The sequence below is a fragment of the Patagioenas fasciata genome, chromosome 8 (genome assembly GCF_037038585.1).
Source record: "Patagioenas fasciata isolate bPatFas1 chromosome 8, bPatFas1.hap1, whole genome shotgun sequence".
Taxonomy (NCBI): Eukaryota; Metazoa; Chordata; class Aves; order Columbiformes; family Columbidae; genus Patagioenas; species Patagioenas fasciata.
Genome location: NC_092527.1, coordinates 29,900,599 through 29,920,385, shown reverse-complemented (window position 1 = coordinate 29,920,385; position 19,787 = coordinate 29,900,599). Strand labels below are relative to the sequence as shown.

Here is a 19,787-nt window from a genome sequence, read left to right as displayed (position 1 = left end):
GTGCCGGGGAATCCCTGGGGCTGGCCCAGCCTGAAGCAGCGGGAGGGCTGCGGTGGTGGGATCCCTTGTCGCTGGGGAGGTCTGTGCTGTGCCTTTCTTGGTCTTCAGAGCGATGATGAAATTGATGAAATTGCAGGTCCAGTTTGGCTTTGGCAAGCTGATGGTGGTGGCCTGAGGAAGGGGGTTGGGTCATGGTGACCTCAGTGATACTCAGCAGAAAAGAACACAAATCTCACTGTGCAACTGCACATGGAAGCTGCAGGAGGGAATGAATAGGCCGGGGCTGTTGAAGGGGATGCATGGGGGTACCTGCCCTGGTCCCTCTTGCTGATGCAAGGCGAGGATCTGAGTTTGGTGCAGAGCACTAGTCTTAGTATGTGACGGTGCTCGGGCCCAGGACATCTGGCAGGGGCTGTCTGGCAGGTCCGTGTCCCTGGTTTCTAGGGCCAGTCTGCATTTTGCAGTTCTCCCCTTTGCTCCTGAGAGGGTGAGGAGGCTTCCCATGGCTGGGCTGTAGCCAGAGGGGGCTTTCCAGACCCACAAGAGGTCCTCCTGTCCCTGGGAAAGCACAAGGTGAGCACAGCTCTTGGAGTGCAGCACAAGTGTCTGCAGACTTGCCTTGTCCTGACAGCTAAGAGCTGCTCAGGGTGGCTTTGGAGAAAGTCAGAGTGCAAAACTGGTTTTGTTTTACCCAGCCTGGGAAGTTCTAGGCCTCTAGGGAGCTGTTAGAGTGGAATAGCTTCAGCTGGAGAGGCTGAGGGCACCTATCCCAAGAAGTCCTTGTCCCTTGGCAGATGGAACACCCACAGGGAGGGAGAAGATGCCAACTTAAATACATCCTATGACAGGGCAGAGTAATGCAGACAGTCTTTCATCTGCTGAATAGTTGAACAAAAGCATGTGGAGTAAATCTCACATGGCTGCGTTGTAGGTGTGCTCCTGAGCAAATCCCCGCAACAGAGGAACTACTGGATTTTGAGCGAGCTGGTGTCACTCTGAATAATCCAAATCCCCTTTGGGATCCCCATGTCCCTTACTACATGTTGAGGAAGCACCTGTATTTTGCCTCCACATCTCCCTTGGCCAGACCACAGCTTGTCAGTGGGCCTTCTCAACATGTTCCTCCTGTCAGGTGTTGGACTGTCATGTCTCTAGAAAGCTGGCAGGGGGACACCTGGCTATATTGTTACTGCTCTGCCTAATCTTCAGCCCCTTCCTTACCTGACCCCTACCAGGCTAAGCAGCATTGTCCTGTGTTTCCTCACAGCATGTGTTCTCCTCCTTATGCTGGTGAGAGCTTTCTTTTGTGGTTCTAGGCACTCAGGAGAGACTCTGCAAACAAGGCAATGAGAAGAAAGAAGCTGTGGCTTCTGCCTGGGGAGGATGTGAAGATGCTCAGGAGGTTGGGGCTTAAGCTGCAGAAACATGGTTAGCCCTTGATTTTATTTTTTATGACTTCGTTTTATTCCTTATGTGTGTATGGGGTGCATCAGAGGAACAGCTGTCAGTACCCCTTGTCTTTGATGACAGAAGGAAAGCCTGAGCTCTCTCCACCCAGCCCCCCCTAAGGAAGAGGCTCTCATGCCACCTGTACTCTTACCTCAGCCTCTTGCCACAGCACCGCTCTGTGTCTTTTGCCATGCTTGTGGAAATGGTAAGTACTCAGCTGCTCATTCTGCTGCAGGATACCTAAATCAACTTTATTCACAATCACAGTTATCCAATTTTTCACAATGACTTAATTCTTCTTTTTAAACAGAACACAAAACATCTTAAAGTAAAGCAATGAAATGCAAATGACACAAGAACACAGAGGTACGTGGGAACCTACACCAGTCAAACAAAACAAAAGGTTAGGATTGTTGGGTTGTTGTTACTGCTTTTGCTTTTTTTTCATTTTTATGTTTTTTTTCTCCCTGGAGGGAGCCTTGCTCTCCTCCTCCTTGCTCATGACCGGGTGCCAGCTGATGCTGCGAACAGGACTTAAACCCAATTTTTGAGTTCAGATGCTGGGAATGCTTTCAGCTTCTGCTAATTCCTAGAGTTTGGTCCACAGTAAAACAAACACAGTTATATATTAAAACACTCTGAATTTCAAAGGTGAAAAGGGAATTTACACCACTGCACTGGTATCCATGGACGGAGTTTCTTGAAAAATAAAATGTACCCCTTGGCTTGCCCTGCATGGAGGGAAACCAGTCCCACTGGTGTGGTGAAGGCTTGGGAGGCTGCTTATTGCACGTTTCCCCATATCCACTATTTCATCAATACCTTCCTACCTCTTAGGTATTTTTTCTCTCCAAAATCTTTGCGCTGGAGTTTGTCTCACTGCTGAGGCAGCCTCCCTGTGTCTGCTGGTCATGCTCTGTCCCTGGGGAGCTGGCTGTGTGCCTGTGGACTGGCCATGCTCCTGCTGTGGCTGCTGCCAACCCCCAGATTTGTGCCAACCTGGCCTCCTCCCACCCTTCCATGAGGGTGTCCGGGCATGTGAGCCATGGTGCTCTGGGGCTTTTTGGCAGCCAGCCTGGAGGGCAGGGCAGGGCTGGGTTAGGGCTGTGCGAGAGGTATGCAAAGAAATAATGTAAATCCCTGTAACCAGAATATCAGCATTCAAGTTAGCACTGCCCGCCAGGGCAGGCTGTGGGGGACTGCAGACCCCTGTGGTAGGGTGCAGTGATGGCAGTGCCTTTAGAAAGGCTCTACAATGCGTTCTCCAGCTAGTAGTTCTTTTACCTCCTTGAGAGGACAGGGTGACGACACATTTTCTGGGTGTTCTCAGGAGCAGCCTCTGCGAGTGCTCCTTCACCCACCTGCTGGTGTGGGGGCAGGCCATGATGTCTCTCTGCAGTGAGCAGCCACGTTTATTAAATGCTTTTATCTCTATGCCACGCTGTGCCCTTATGTCCCGTCAGCAGTCATATGCTGAAGTGCAGGAAAAGGCTCAGCAGTAGGGATGTAACTCAATGCCTGATGGGCAACACAGTGCAAACACTGCTGCTGCACCCCAGGCCTGACCACCCCTCAGGGCCCAGACAACATGTCTTCCTCCCACACAGCCCTGGGAGGCAGCAGGATGGGGCTGGAGCAAAGACAGGCAGCTCCTGCTGCCGCAGAGCCACCCTGCCTGGGCACAGGGACCAGCAGCCCTGCGCCAGGCCAGTGGCCATGGCAGAGCTGTGGTTGTCACAGCAACCATGGGGGCTGCCATTGCATGCACCCACCATGGGAACTGCAGGGTTCCCGACTGGGGTAGGATAGAAGCAGATTTATTTAAATAAACAAAAGCAAACCAGATCCCTCAAGCTATTTTTTATGCTCGTTCCTTTTGTAAGGACAGCCACGTCCTGCTGGCAGGCTGGCTGTGAAGGACTGAGTACCACCTGGCTGGTTTTGTCTCAAAGCACAGTGATAAAGTTACCAGTAAATGAAACCCGCAGACCTGTGGGTTTATACATTCTTCCCCGGTGTGGCTGGGGTTTTTGTTTCTTTCTTTTCCTTTTATTTTCTCCCTCAGAAGTGCTGTCCGGATGTTAGAGAGAGGAAAGGAGACACATCTCGCTCTCCCACAGGGCCCGGGGGTGTAGAGATGCTGCCAAATCCCTCGTGCTGCATGGAGACCATTTGGGACAGGCCACAGCAATTCAGTGGTGGTGGGGTTAGAGAGCTGCTTGTTGTGCAACAGGAGGTGACTTGATGCTGCTGGGAGGGAGCAAAGCCAGTGCCAGTGTTGGCTGCCAAAGCTGCCACAAATGCCTCTGCAAGGGAAGAGCAGGGGACAGTCCTCGAGTGAGTCTGCTCTTCTGCCTGCAGACACGGTGGGGTTTGCTTCACAAATCCTAGGTACTTTTTTGCACTGGCCCCAGCCTTAGTGCTCACTGCATCTTGCTCGCTGGGTCAAAGCTTGCCTCACTCCATCCTTTTTAAGGGGTTTCCTATGATCAGGCTGGCTGTGCACAGAAACGTGTTGCTTGTTTCTCCTCTTCTGCTAAGCTGTCCTCTGCATGCAGGCGTCTCTGGAAGGAGATGTGTAGCACTGAACTTTTTACTGCTTGCTGTCCGTGCTAAACATTGGAGACTTCCCTATGCTGTGCATGGTGTAGAAAAGGGATGATTGCACTGGCTGGTTGCTTGTTTGTTTTGGGTTTTGTTTTGTTGTGGTTTTTTTTGAGATAAAGTTTAAAATCCACAAGGAAAAGTAGTCTATCGCAACTTCCCTGACACTCTGGAGTTCAGGCCCAGGGCTTGCTTGGAGGGTCCATGGAAAAGGGCATGTGGATGATGGTTTTCAAATCTCCTGAATGATGAATAGAGACCAAGACCTGTGTAGTTTCACAGCCTGCCCCAGCTGCCCCAGTCCCCACCACAGCACCTGCTGCTGCTGCTCTAAGTGCTGCGGTATGTTTTGATGATATCTTTGATGGCCCGTCTGCAAATAGGGCAGCAAGCGTTGGCCATCTTCTTGAGCTTCAGCCCGCACGAATAGCAGAGACACATGTGTCCACAGGAGTAAATGACTGTGTCTACCATGTTCTCGTAGCAGATGGTGCATTCATCTCCCCAGGGCCCTGAGACGGAGGGGGAGATGGGTGACTCAGGCAAGCTGATGGGAGAGTTGGGAGCTGTGCCTGAAACACAAAGAACAGGATCACTCATGCTGCTTTAAAGGCTTCTTGACATGCCAGAGTTATGCCTGCCCTGAAGCCAGCCACAGAGGGAGAAACCCTGTCCTAGTAGAAATGCATACTTCAGGATCCAGGATCCTTCCTGTGACCTACTGTCCCACTTGCAGAGCCCTGGTTCACATGCCAAGGCTCAGGGCAGCAGAAAGGCAGCATCTGCTGGGATCTGCTGCCTGCACAGAGCAAAGCAAGAGACAGCTCTTCCCATTCTGCAGGGACAAAGAGCAGTTTCACATTTTCAAACTGCTGTCTAAACATTAACAAAGGAGGAAAAAATCAGGAGTGGTGGATCAAGCCATCTGTTTTCAAAAGAGTCTGGGTGGCACATGGTGGCAGCAGCTCCCAAGACAAGCAGTGTCGTGTCTAGAGCTGGTCCAGGGATGAGGGGCCACAATGCCTGGCTACAAATCACCCTGTGTGGCTCCTTCAGGACAGGAGTGGTACCCACATGGACAGCATGTGGGTCACTGCTTTGAGTGCTATGAGGGCCTGCGGTAATTATGCTCATGGCACACCTGTAAGGAGACCTCACCAATGAAGCCAGATGAGGTACAAGATAAAGAGAAATTTTCTATTTTTTTCCCCCAAAACCTATTAGAAATCTGAATGTTTGCTGTCACTATTTGTCACACTTGATTTGGGAGGTACCTTCAGCAAAAAACCACTCTCAGTTTAGACAACAATGACAAGCATTTAGTAAGTTATTAATAGCCCATTGAAGTCTTAGCATCATGCCGGTGCATGATTTTAAAAATGCTGCAGAACAACCTACATTTTTCTTCTGCAGGTACATTTATCTAAATGTTACTGGAATTCATTGGCATAATAGAAAGATCAATACTGCCTCTTTCTGAATATGGTACCAAAGCTGTGTGGAGAGGGAAGGGGGAGCTGTAGGCATACCCATAGCTCCAGTCTGAGCCAGCGTGCACCATGTCATTGCCACACAGTTCTCCAGAAGGAGATGTGCATCACAGGGCCACGCACATAACAAAAACTCCACTGCCTCCCTTGGGACCTTTCATGATGAAAAGGGTTGGAGAAATATTGCTGTCTAGGCATCTAAGCAGCTTACACTTAAAACAGACTGAAAATAGCCCTTGCAGAGGCTCTCCCTTCCTCCCCAAGGGAGCTGACGGGAGACTCTGCTGATCATTGTGGTTTTAGAATCCTTTTAGGAGACAAGTGTGAGACCATGATGGGAGGCAGTGCGGGGGAGGCAGAGGAAAGGCAGAGGGATCCCACCACACTTACCACTGATAGAGCTGCAGAGGGGACCAGAGCCACATGTAGACAATATGGGGTCAGAGACACCGCTGCAGAGGACGGTGGGGGAATTGGGTGTTGATGTGGGTGAGCTTGGCGTAGACAGTCCCAGCCGGTCAGCTAGTATGGTGGAACCTGCACCGGGACAAGAGAAACCTACAGTTACTTTTAAAAATTTGGGCTGATGAAGCACTGGGGATATGTGGCAGGGGTAGCAGCTCTCGGTGCTTGTCAGGATTTGTGTCTCAGCATGAAATCTAGGCAAGAGATAAAGGGAAAAAAAAATCCAAACACAAACAAATGAAAAAAAAAAACCCTCATATACCATTTTTAAATGCTAGCAGCTGGCCCTGAAAAGACATCAAGCTCCCACAGGACCTGGAATTTGCTGGAGCTCCTTTAGCCATCATAACTCTGTTTCTGCACTTAAATGTGTCTCAAATCAGTCACTCTCCTTATGGTTTCATGTCCATGTGCACCCTCAGCTCTATATTCAGTGATGGGCTTGTAGCCAGTAGGGGGAGGACACATCCTGCAGTAGGGTGGGCTGGACTCCAGCAGGAGAAGGTATCACCTTGTCAAACCACTCTTTGCTAACCCAGCATGAAACTGCATTGTTCCAGGCCCAGACAAATTCATGCAAAGTCACTCGAGGACTTCTCAGGGACAAGTACGAGTGTTTGGCAATCAGGACAATTTAGCTCTGCTCACTGCTCTGCCCGTTTTGCAGTGTGGCTTCTGTCAGAGGTGGGGGTAAGTCACCAAAATGCATTTGGTTCTGGGATGAACAAGGACATCTCTCCCTGTTCAGGAACATTTTCTCTACTTCCTGCATGTCTGGCTGTGATGGCTCAAAAGTGCGGAGCCCCTTCAAGTCCCTTCTAGGTGCCCCCAGCTCCATTACCTCCTGCTGTCACTGCCCACCATCACCTCTGTGTCAGTGTGCTGTCTGCCAGTCTGTCAGCTCTGCCCCACAGCCTGCTTGGCACCCTCCTGCCATCTCAGCCTCTTTCTTCTGCTCTTACAACAGCAGGTATCTTAAAGCCCCTTTCAGAAGGGGAAAAAAATGAAATGCTTTAAACTCTAGCGGCTGCAATGATTTTGTAAGGGAATTTCATTGTTTAGCGATACAGCCTGGTCTTCAGTAAGACAGTGGTGAGACAGCAGCGTACACATGCATGAGCCAAGCTATAGTTTTTTGACGGTAAGAACTAGTTTGCCTATGTTTCTAAAATTTCTAGTTCCCCAGCTGAGAACACAACCAGGGTAACTCCAAATCAGAATTAACATGCTAAGACTTCTCCATGTTACCATATAAGGAGCGGAGAGACACAGAGGGTTTGGATCTGCAGTGTCCTCGATGAGTCGGAGGTTACTCTCCAGAGAAAAAGCTGCAGTGGGAGGCCAGGAAAACCCCATGCACCAGAAAGGTCCTACAGTTCCTATCTGCAGGGAGGCTACCAAGCCAACGGGGACCAAAGCTGGGAAGCCGGGACTCCAAGTGCCGGTTGTGGATTATGCAAATAAAGCAAAAGCACAGCAGCAGCCGATGCCAGATTCTCCTGCCTGTTTTAGCAGAACACGACTGAGCAGTTTAAGTATAGCACAGGGACTGAGAGGGGGTCATGTTTGGGTTAAAATCTGTTCTGAGGACTGCAAATGGGAGGATAAGCAATTTGCTTCAGCCTTCATTTTCTCAGTTTCACGCCTCTTCAAACAAGGAACGCTTTGCTCACGGGCACTATGTGAAGTCAAATGGCCTCTATAAAGGGCTTTGGGGCTCTCACATTTGAGATGCTATAGAGAGGCACCTCCTTGATCACAGAGATGGGAGCTGGTGCTGGAGTTTAGCTCAGGAAATATGCAAAGGGAGTGATGCAGTCTCTAAAGACAGCCACTAGCAATGGCCCTTCCCCTCCAATCTGACAGATGACCGTAGCAGAAAACTTGCCCTGTAGGTAACCCATACCATAAACAGGCCCAGCAGGGGCACAGATTTCAGCTCATTCACTGCACACAGAAAAACTATGAACACTGAGCAGCTGAACAAGTTTTGCAAGGCTTCTCTCTCCTCCCTGTGGCCCAGAGACATTTCTTCCATTCAGCTGACACACAGCACATTGCATTTCTGACACCAACCTGGTCATTTCATTAAATGCAAAATAAAGGCAATATAAGAATGTTTTTCTTCCTGGACTAATATGAGAAATTGGAGGTGCCTTGAGTGTCACAGGGTCTGAACTGGTAGAGCACGCTGCCAGCAATGCAAACCACCTTTCCACAGTGCAAGGAGAGCTCATCAATGCAGGAACGACAATCTTCTCTGGGTGTAGCTGGTCTGAGCCCCAAAATGGCCTTACGCAAGACCTAAGGGCCAGCATACATCTTCCCAATTCTTTTTCCTAACACAAGGCACAGCTCTTGACTTTTCTCCAGCATAAGTATAGAGCTTTGTTTAAAACAATCTGAGTTCCCTAGCAGACAAGGCACACTTTCCCCTTGGTGACAGAATAATCAGCATAAGACATGTTACTCACGCTGTTAATATATTGCTGGATGGTGTGCAGATACCATGACAAGGCGCATGGAATGAGATCATGTGCAGGGTGGAATGAGTGTGGCCAGCTTGGCTTAACTAAAACCAGATATGTGTGCTCAAGGCCAAACAAGCTCATTGTGTGGAATGAGCTCCCACCAAGACCTAGCTTTCAAACCGCAATTTAAAAAAATTAAATAATTCTAAATAAATCAATTTAAATAATGATTTAGAAACATTCGTCTTCTCTGTAAAGCCCCCAGATAAATTTTCTCTGCTGCTAACTTCTCTCATGCTTGATCTCAAACATGCTGAACATACTGGAATCACCTTTAAATGGATTTTGAATCAATTCCATTTGTTGTTTTATCTTTGCAGAGCCTGAGTATTAGCAAAATCTGGTGCAGATGATTGACTCTTTCTCTACACTTCTATCATCACTCTGGGAGAGGTGCAAATAAATGAACCTCTATGGTCATCCATGAAAGGAAGGAGAGTATTATTATGGAATGTATGGACAACATCATGCCAGGAAAGGTTACTAGTATGCTAAAGGCTTGTAATTCAAAATGGTCTTGCCAAACTGGAAATAGGATCAGAAATAAATGGTATGGTATCCAATACGATCAAATGCAAAATGCAGCACTTAAGCAGAGATAATCAGCTACCTAAATTCAGGACAGGAAATTAGTCCATTCAATTAGAAATACAGATGTCCTACAGAAAAAGGCCTGGGGATTGCTGGAGGTCACCAGAAGATCATAAATCAACAATGCTGTCCTATTATGAGAAGGTTGTGCCAAGCCAGAGTTACATGAGGCTGGTTAAGGACTGGAGCAGGAGCCTGGAGGCACTGTGGTATATCTGTCTCTGGAAAAACTCAAACCTAGACCAGACATGGTCTTGTGCTAACTTCGACATTAGCCCTGCTTTGAGAGGGAGGTTGGATTAGATAATTCCCAGGGGTCTCTTCTGACCTAAGATGTTGTATGATTCTGTGCTTTTAAGGTGGCAACATTTTTCACAGCCTGCTAAAAGGAGAGAAGAAACAATCTGTTCTTCGTGAAACGTCTGGATAAGACAAGAAATCATGGGTTCAGACTCCTAAGACGTTCAGGTTAGACATTACGTAGATAGTGCAGCAATCAGACTTCCTAGAGAGACTATGGCATCTCCATCATTAGAGCTCTTTAAGAACAGGAAGGTAAAGTAGGAGTTTCGGGATCCCATCCAGCATTTATAATTTTTATGAGAGTAGTTCTCTGTATCCATAATTGCCCATTTATAGAATGTCCTGACTGCAACCAAAATACAGCAGCTATGGCCCTCAGAGATGTTTCTGGCTTTCTGTGACTATTGTGGTGAACAGGGTGGTTTCCCAGAACATTGCAATCCACTCTCAGGGGACAACTCCTGAGGCTGTCCCAGCGTTTTAGCAGACATCGTTTTGCTCATCTCTCTTAATGGCAGCTGTCTGGGGAGAGCTGTATCACAGAAGGATTTACATTGGTAAGAAGGCCAGATACAGTGACAGTAGTCCTTAAAAAAATACAGAAAATTCATCAATTCTGCCCCTTAATTAATTTATAAAAATATCATTTCTACATTTCTCCCTCACAAAAAGGTGATGACGTTGACCTATTTGTTAATGCATAGGCCCAGAGAGAGAATCGGAAACAAACCAGAAGACAAACCCAGGTGAGAAGAGCAATATGCTGTCTTGTATTCTCCTTCTGAGGGTGCTTAGGGGCATTTGCTATGAAGCAAGTAAATCCCTAGGGCATCTCTGTGGCCTAGAGCAGAGAGTAGCTGCCACAAATCTGTTCTGCAGCTATTCCCAACCCATTGCTAGCAAGCAGTACATTAAGACTCACAGATTCAAACTACAGCCGAGAGGGAGAGAAAAGTAGAGAAACGCCAAAGAGCACGTTCCTTCCTTATTACTGCTGACTTTGACTCACTGAAGTTTGGGAAACAGTCAGTTTGAAGTGTTTGTAACACATTTCTTAATCTGGTGTCTATTCCTGAGAGAGGTGATAGAGGGGCATAATTAGATTCAACATTATAGAGTCCCATTGCACTTTTTCAGCTCTTAACCCAAAAGACCTGCAAGCACATTTCCATCAGAGCACTGGGGCTGTGCTTGTGGAAGTCTTGCAGAAACCAGGCTCCACAGGCTGAAAATGTCTGCTGCTTGTGAAGTGGAAATGTGGTATTGCATAGTCTGGAGTCTTTGCTTTCAAGGTGGAAAAGAAAGAAATGAGCAATAGGCAGCGTTTGCTGGCTGCTAACAGGTAGGAAAAATCATTATTTCTGCCTCAGAATGCTTTCTGGCAGTGCCAAACACGATCTCAGGTGTTTCACTCACCTTCTGCTATTTGCATTACTTTTCTAGGCTCTTAAAGACTACTTCACAAGCATTTTAAGAATAACGCCTAACTACTCGGTCTGTACTCCAGTTATCCTTTTTTCCTGCTTTGAACCTATCCAACTTAAACTTTGTTTTTCCTGGTTTACAGGATGCTCTCAATAAATAACAACTATTGTCCAACTCATGGCTCACATAGTTTGATCATCTTCACCTTTTTAATGGGCTTTCCTTACTCATGCCCTTGTTAAGGACTATGCCAGGATCTTAAGCAAATATTGCACCTGAAAGACAAAATATGGGAATCTCTTGCCATAGTTTCTAAGGAAGATAAAGTCTTATGCAACATACCACCTTGCCCTTATGCTGATTATCATGTGGAGCACATTGACAGCCCCTTCTCTTTTTATAACACATTTGCTGCATAAATAGGACAGGTAATTACCAATAATAATCAGAGGTTTTCACAGTTGCTCCATCCATTCACAGGTCTGAGAGCTTGCAGCACACAGTGGAAAAAATTAGAACAACTGCTGAAATCTGGTTGCTGCCTTCAACTGCCTTATTTAAGGGTGCTCAAGAGAGCTGTGCACTTCTAATACATTTTAGTCCAGTGTGCACCGGGCACCTGACAGTCATATACATTTAGATGCCTTTCAAAACCGTCAGCTTGATTGTCCCTTTGTTAGCAGCCAGATTTTTAAGTCTGTCAGCTAAAATAATTCCCCTATCTCAAAAACTGCTCAATATCCATTCTCACGTTCAATACTCTCAATGTATCATGGCCATTGATTTTGTTATCTAAATAGGATCAAGGCTCTTTCAAAAATCTGGCACAATTGTGGGTATTGAGCTCATGTGCCTAAGGACATCTGTCCCATAACACGTGAGCTCCTGCAGTGTGAGCGGGCTGTGATGTTACTGAGGCTGGATACTGGATCAATGTAACCCTTTAAGAGTCATAACTGTGCTTAATCTAGTCTGCTAGAGATCTTTGGCTTCGTAGTGACCACTAGTATGTGAACATCCTTGATAAATAATGTGCAAGACTGGTGGGACTGGGACCTTAATTTTGATCCTCACTATTTTTTTACTTAAAAATCTCTTATATAAGCTTTTTTGGTGGTTGGTTGTTTGTGCTTAGTGGGGTTTCTTTTGTTATTTTTCTGCTTACGTATGTAGCTTGTATAGAACATTGCCATTATTTTTTCCTCTATTCATCCATGTATTTTAGAAAAAGGCAGAGATATACTTTTAACTCTTAGAGAATGGAAACTGGTGGAATTGCATGGCTCCTTCACATTTACAGGAGCAAAAGCCCACATTGAAGATGTAGAGGGGAACCTGGAACAGTCTACTAAATGTGTATTCTCTGGACTTTGCAATCTAGTGGTAAGACAGTGTACTGAAAGCTCCTGGGTTCTTTCTACTATCTTCTCTCAGAAAGATGAAGTTTTTGTTGTTGGATGTTTCCCAGACAGATGTTAGACTAACACCTCTCCCTTGACACTGATATTAGAAACACAGGTATTCCATCAGTGGCACATCCACTAGAAAGTGGATCAAGACAAGCTTTGCAAGAGCTAAATCCTTTCATGTTGTATTTCAGTAACTGGTTTTCACTAATGCAAATGTCCCACGAGATATAGAGAGCCGCAAATACCAGACACGGTTTCAGCAAGATCGTTTCAATGCTAAAATGACAGCTCTCTGCACAGCATGCTTTCTGCTCCAAAGAGCAGCCATATACATTTCTGCATATTATCATATTTTCTTGCCTCCAACCAAGGCTGCAGGAGAGCTGTTCTGTCCCCCAGGGCCACTCAGGTCTTGCCCAACAGAGACTTTTGAACCCATCACGCTAAAACAAAGGAACAAAGCACCTGTTACTGCCTGGGCACATGGTAGTTAAAGATCAACAATACTGTTAGGGAAGGATGTAAGCATATCCATCACTTCTGAATGCTGTAAAATATATGTATTTACACAGCATTTGTTATGTTCCCACGGTGACGGGAACAATACTGCATTGACCAGAAACCAGAGCTTCCTTCCCCTTAGGCTCAATGCTTTTTGGCCAACCATGCTTTCAGAGCCTGGCCTCTGTGCTGCAGCTCATCTCTGCCTCTCAGGTGACCAACAACAGTTGACGATCCATGGGGTTTTTTTGCATTCAAGTATTTCCTGGAGGATTTTAAAAACTGTTCTGAATAGAACAATATTACATTTTGCTCTTTACAAGCCCATGAAAGCTAAGGGATTTTGCATTACGCTACAGAAATGTCTGGAAATAGGTCAAAAAACAGCCTGGCAGATTTTGCATGCAAAACGATAAGGCCTATGTTTGCAGATGGGTGTCAGACACCCACTGTTCGGAGAAGTAGAAGTTAGATCCAGACCACATGGAGAACAACAGTTCAGGCTCCCACGTGGGTCAGAAAAGGAGTGTACTTCATGGCTTCACCAGAGCATTGCTGTCTGCTGTGTCCAGGACAGAGGGCACCAGCACAGCTGTTAACCTCCTGCAGGCATATGCACACTCCAGCTAAGCAGGAGAAACATGAAAGCTCCAGACACCACTGAAGTTTTTGATTCAGCAACTTGCACAGCCCAAGCCCAGTGTGCTGTCTGAAAGCAAACAGCACACAGCAAACTTATTGGGTACTGCTCCTGGCCTGACAGGTGAAGTTCAGCACTTACTCAGGGCTTCAACCTGCAAAACCCTGAGGGCAGTAACACCAAACAATGAACATCTAGTTGAGCTGAAGTCAAAGAGCCTCTAATGGGGCTCCATCTCTCAACCTGAGAAATACTAGACCAACAAAGCACTCAGATAGATGTTTAGATCAAAAAGAGGTAAAAAAGAAGCAGCATTGATTAAGTAGCTGAACCACATGAAAAATGAGAGCTGAAGCTTTTGTCTTGTTTCAGAAAAACAAAGCAAAAAGCCTTCTAAAAGATTGCAACTATTTGCCCTGACCAAAAATGTTTCTGTTCATAAACAGCACCTTTTCCACATCTGTCTCAAAAAGGCCATTTGGCTCAGAGTGTTTGGGAGATCCTAGCAAAACTAGTTCTGTGAGCAAAAGGAGGATCACTGCCTAAGCCAGCACCTCCAAGCTCTGTGCCTCTCCAGGGGGGACATGTATAAATAGGGTGGTAGATACATACAGGAAACAAAATGCTTTCATTTTTCTTGGCCAGCATTGCTCTGAATTTCTGTGGGACACGGTGTTGGATGAAAAGACATATGACAAAGAAGAAAAATGAAGAGTTTAGTCTGCTATGTCACTCTCACAGCAGCCAGAATAACTAGTTCATGCCAGTGTTAGTTCAAAAAACAGGCAGATTTTATCTCTACTGACAGAGAAGTTGTAATTTGAAGAGGCTGGTATATAGACCCTGTATCCTGTATATTCACTGTAGTCAGGCAAAGGCGTTATGAGATAAGGGAGATCTATATATCACTTACTACAAATATCTCACTGCATCCTGGGATAGTTTATTATCCTAGTGCTGATAATAATTTCCGCTCTTGTGGAGGAAAGTGTGCTGAGGATGAGACATTTGCAGTCCTGTGGCTGTCACTCCGAGGAGACCCACTTGCTTTACCCAGCCTTTACCCAGATGCTGGCTGATACCTCTGTACACAGGCTAATTCTCATTAACTCATGTGGCAAGTGTGGGTTAATTATGTGTCATGTGTGATGAGATATTTAGATTGATGGTACAAGGTGCCACAAACAGGTATTCACTCTGACAGTGCTGACACTGACCACAAGGGAAAAGCATTTGACTTCATCCAACTCTCTGTAACTGTGCAGTTTTCCAAGGAACAAGTTATAAAGTAATTTCTCTTCTCTAACACAATAGCTTCTCTTTGTGCTAATTCTCTTTTAAAACAATGAATATAAACCAGGATGTGAATGGAGAGCCCGGTGCAGTGCTAGAATCAAGCCCAGAAGTTATGGACACTGAAATGCTCTTGTGCAGCTCTTCCAACTTAACATCAGTAATGTGTACTTCACTTGCAATGAAAGGTAAAACAATGCACGATAGGAGGGTTTATGGAGAGGCATCACTTAATACAAGTGGATTTCTTTCCAAAAGCCACTGAATTTAACCCTCTCCCTTTCCCCCTAGTCTCTAACACCATAAAACACCATGTACCCTGTAGCACATAGGAACTCCAGGCAGTTAAGTGCCACACACTACAGGCTTGTTAGATCCCAATCAGCTTAATGAGTCCATTTTCCATACAAGTGGGAAGTGTTTCCAAAATCAAAATAATAAAAACCAAGCAAACTAACTAACAAAAACTGCCACAACAACAACAAAAACATCAAAACACACACACAACACCAAACAAAAACCAAAACAAAGCACAAAACCAAACAAACGAAACAAAAACAACAAAACAAACAAATACAACCCCACCCATATGGATGATAAAACTCTGGGATACTTCTGATGCACCACTTTTTAAAATAAGAGATTCATTACATGCATTTCTGTGCAACAATGCTATGCGTTTATCAGACTTCTGCTGTCTTTAACTCAGCAATTTCCACATCACTGCAATGAACCAAGGTGAAGAAGGATCAGGTTCCCAAATGAATAAAGGACTGGCCACCTTTGAGATCAGAGGTTAAGTGTGTGATTTACTACTGCAAAGAACTATCTTCTCTCAAACAGGAGCAACTTATCAATTTAGAGCTGGAGAACCAAGATCCTGGATTCTTCTTGCCAGTATGAGTTGAATAATTTTCTACAAACTGTACCTATTGTCTGCACCATGGGTGATGTGTGTAACAACTATACATACCAATTACCATTTAAATATTTTTCATGCTTGCTGCAATAATTACATGTGTAAAGAGTGTATATAAATCCACCCTGAGTGGACATGTTTTTTGGAAGTGACAGATACTCTGCCGTGGGATGCTGGAGTCTTGTGATAGTCAAGGAGCAGCCATAGGCTAAGAAAATTGTTTATACAGGAATAGATGAAAGCCTGTGAAGAAAGGGGGTAAAATGTGATCAGCTCCCCAGAAGACCTACAGATTCTTAGGAGGATCAGGCCAGACAAGTGCCACAGCAGAGACCAGACAAAAGAAGACACATACTCCCTTGGAGATAATCTGGTGACAGTGTTTGCAGGAACAGTATCAGCAAGATAAGTGAGAAATCCTGGGAGGCAGAGGAATAACCCTGGTTAGAAAGGAGAGGGCAGTCTTCAAGGCTCAGACATGGCCTGTAAATCCCAGGTGGTCTGTGGAGAGCTGGTCACTCACCTGACATGAAGCTGAAGTTCAATGAAAGCCAAATGGGGCAGTGTGATGAACTTCACAGAACAAGGCAAAGTGATTTCCCCTGGTAAACCCTTGCTCTGTGTCACCTAAGCAAGACACCACTCTGATCACCTGAAAATGCAAATCTTTCTGATTGGTTCCTCAAGATAAAGGCACTACCAAGGCTTCTCAGCCTGACCACCAGTAAGAGTCCTAATGGGCACAGCTTTGAGTGAGCCTGCCTGTAATGGGATTGACCACAGTTTGACTTTACATACAGGCCCTGGGGCCACGTCAGATCGAATTTCACTGTTGACTTAGAGAGTCCTTTGCCAGCACCCTTTGTTCCACAGTAATCTGCTGAACCAACTCCCATTTTGGTCCTTTGCCAACTGTTGTTGTCAGAAATCCCAAGGAGCGAAGGGTTCACAGTTGTTCTGTCTGCAAGTCCCTGGTCAGCTCTTCCTTCCTTGCCCCACCAGTTTTGACCCCATCAACCAATTTCAAGAAGGTCTGAAATAAGGATGGAGACCTCAGCAACAACTGATTCCCAAATATTTTGCAATGGGCAGCTAAGCAGGAAACCCAACTCATATGCCCATGGTAAAGGAGGCAGGAGAGCTTAGCCCACCACACTCTGCATCTATGCAGCGTGGACGTGAACACAGATTTAACCCACACCAAATGCTGGCTCTTGGGTTGTATATTTTCAGGCCTAATGCCGTCTCTTGACCAGCATTAGGAGACATCCAGAGAGCTCCAATATTGTGCAGCTGTTCTGGTGGGGCTGGAGTTATTGAAGGGCATGGATAGAAAGGACACAGATAAGCTGGCAACTCCTTAGGATGACTGTTGATGGAACATGTTATTTCATTGCTCAAAAGAAAACTTCAATATTACTGGAAAGGATGAAACCCACAAGGGAAACCACACCAAAAAAAAAAAAAAAGAGACAAAGGAAGATGTTTTACATGCTGGTGATTCATTCAGAGACAAAAGAAAATGAAAGAATATCCCCAACCATTTGGATACCCAAATACTACACATATAAACTTATTGCTGTGATAGCTCTTCCAGACATGAGTCATACATTTTAGAACCTTATGGGGTCAATCAATTTAACTTCATAAATGAATTACACCACCAAAACCAGGCCAAAACCAGACCAGTGTATCCAGACTGGCTCATTTCAACCTTTCAGAGCTGTCGATAAAACTGTGTGTGAGCTGAAATGCTTACCAGCAAAAGCTGAAAGCAGTAAATCAATTTTAATAGGCTGGTTTTGTCGACTGTACAAGAATGATGCCTGAATAAAAAAACCAACCCAAGCCTGAACTAATGGAATTCCTAAAGGATATGCAAAGACTGTTTCATTTCTAGATGCCTAATGACCTGGGTTTCTGTTTGGTTGTCCTGTGTGCATTACCCATAGAATTTCTGAATTAAGACCAGCACTTTACATATAAAATATTTAGAAATGCTTCTAGTCCTGACAAAAAGATCTATTGCCTCCGTTAATAGCTGGTTCCTGTAGTTAATTACTCTCGCTTATGTTTAATTTAAATTTGTGTCCCTTCATTTTCCAGCAGCTTGATATTTTTTTATGCTATTATCTGCTACATTAAAGTGCCCCCTCTTTCATTTATCTTCCCTCCATGTGGTCAAGTTGCCTTTTAACCTTTTCTTTGCAACAAATTGACATCCTTCCTGCTCCCACCACAGGTGACTGCCGCATCTCACTGCACTATAGTGATACTTGGGTTCTATTTATTTTCACTTTGCTGGGGTGACAAAAGAAATATAGTATTTCCAACCTCATCTCCCCCGGTCTCCCTCGATATTTATATTAGTAAATAAATGTTGTATCTCCAATACTGTTCAACAACTGCGGTCAGCAAACGTCAGCTTCTATGGTAAAGCCATAAGCCAGGTCCTACTCTAGGCCAAGACCAAATAACTAATCTCAATGCATGAAATGTAGAATTCAGTGATCAATAACCTGAGCCATCTCATTCTCTGAGTCAAAAATTAACCTTCTCTAGGTGTAAGAGTGGCATTGCTGCTCTCTACCTTCTCCATCCTCCAAATTACACCAAAAAGCTGGAGAAGAAGCAAACTCAGTAACGTCACTTTATAGTCAGCTGTAATGCTGATGTTCCTTTAACATTGCATAACACTGCTTTGATTAATCAAATAATGGTATGCCCCCAGAAATAGAACAACATCTGATATTTAAAATAGGTTTGGTACAATTATGCTTTTTGCCGTATTTGTGTCTCATTTCTTTCAAGGATATGTAACTTCACTTTTTCCATTAAAACTAGAAAAAGATGACTATAAACATGTCTTCTCCTGTGATATAAAGCTCAAACTATGAAAGACAGATCACACAAAATTACTCTTGTTTGCATTCTGAAGAAGGAGCTTGTCATTAGAAAGATGAACACTTTATAGTCTTCTTACATTTTCTAATATTATAATGACAGATATTATGGCAAGCACCATAATCTGTTCCACTGCAGTGCAAACAGTGCACATCACCTCCCTAATAACATTGCAAAAGCTAGAGATGGGAGTTCATTATTTTCTTTGCCTTCTGTTGGGATATTGCTGATCCATATAATTCCAGCAGCTGCAGAGATGTGCAGTGTTGGGACAGTGTCAGCGCTCTTCTCTGGGCAGTTGCGCTCTGCTGATACTGGGACTGTACAGCTCCCAGTGCTGTTATACTGGAAACATAGGTCTGAAAAGTTCTATTCATATTTTAATGCCTGTCAAAAATTATAGGCCAGCTCACAGCTTTTAACTGGGAGGCGTCAGCTTGCTGTCCAAGCTGACATGGACAAAACTGTACACTCAAGCAGGGTCCTACCCTTTCCTTGAGAGACACAAGGTCAGCAAGGCTGGGTCTTTTCATTTACATCTCACTTAAGAACAACAGCCCATTTTCAGCTTCTCCTCCAGTGACCGAAGCCAGAAAAGTCTGTTACATAGTCACAAATACAGGTAATAAGGAGTTTTCCAACTCAGGAGATTTCATTTCATGGACCCAAACACAGATTTATCTAAAACATGCCCTGGGAGTGTGCTGGTTTGGGCTGGACCTGTGAGCAGGTAGGAAGGACATACATAGGGTATGTGCAGCAGGAGGTTTGCCCAGGATGCAGGAGGCCAGTATTCAAGTCTGTGCTCTGTTGAATTCTGTATGAGGATGTGATTTTGTCCCTCTGGTGAGATAGATCCTCGCTGCCCTGTTTCAGGACCCATTGCAAGCAGGCTATTCATTCTGTGCAAAACTGCCAGAACTAGTGATCTCATGTGAAAGGAAGCACTGGTCAAAGACTTAGTTTTACCAGCAGCTCCATGACCTGAGGATGTTTTCCTTCTAACATATATAGGAGCATTTAATCACCTACTTTTGCGGGATGTGCTTAACTTCACCTACCATTATCACAATGACATGTTGGAGGAAGCAGAGTTTGCCGTGTATTTTGTACAACACCCACAACAAATGTAACCAGGCTGAATTATCAGGGATTGAGTTTTGGGCTTCTGGAAATAAATTACAGTGTTATATTTGTCATCTGCGAGCCTTTAACAGCCACAAAACACTCCCAGCCTAGGCCTGTGGTCAACTTTGTGCAAAT

At 45.1% G+C, this 19,787-nt stretch overlaps 1 protein-coding gene across 4 annotated transcripts in view; it reads right to left on the bottom strand.

The window, feature by feature from the left end:
* Window positions 1–1,679: 1,679 nt before the first annotated feature.
* Window positions 1,680–19,787, bottom strand: part of NEURL1 (neuralized E3 ubiquitin protein ligase 1) — a 158,857-nt gene continuing 140,749 nt past the window's right edge. For all 4 annotated transcript variants that reach the window (XM_065843823.2, XM_065843825.2, XM_065843824.2 and 1 more), the window contains exons 5-6: window positions 5,934–6,080; window positions 1,680–4,625 (exon numbers count right to left, since the gene is read on the bottom strand). In XM_065843823.2, coding sequence (XP_065699895.1) covers window positions 4,384–4,625; window positions 5,934–6,080 — 389 coding nt within the window. In that variant the 3' untranslated portion in view covers window positions 1,680–4,383. The remainder of the gene's footprint in view (window positions 4,626–5,933; window positions 6,081–19,787) is intronic.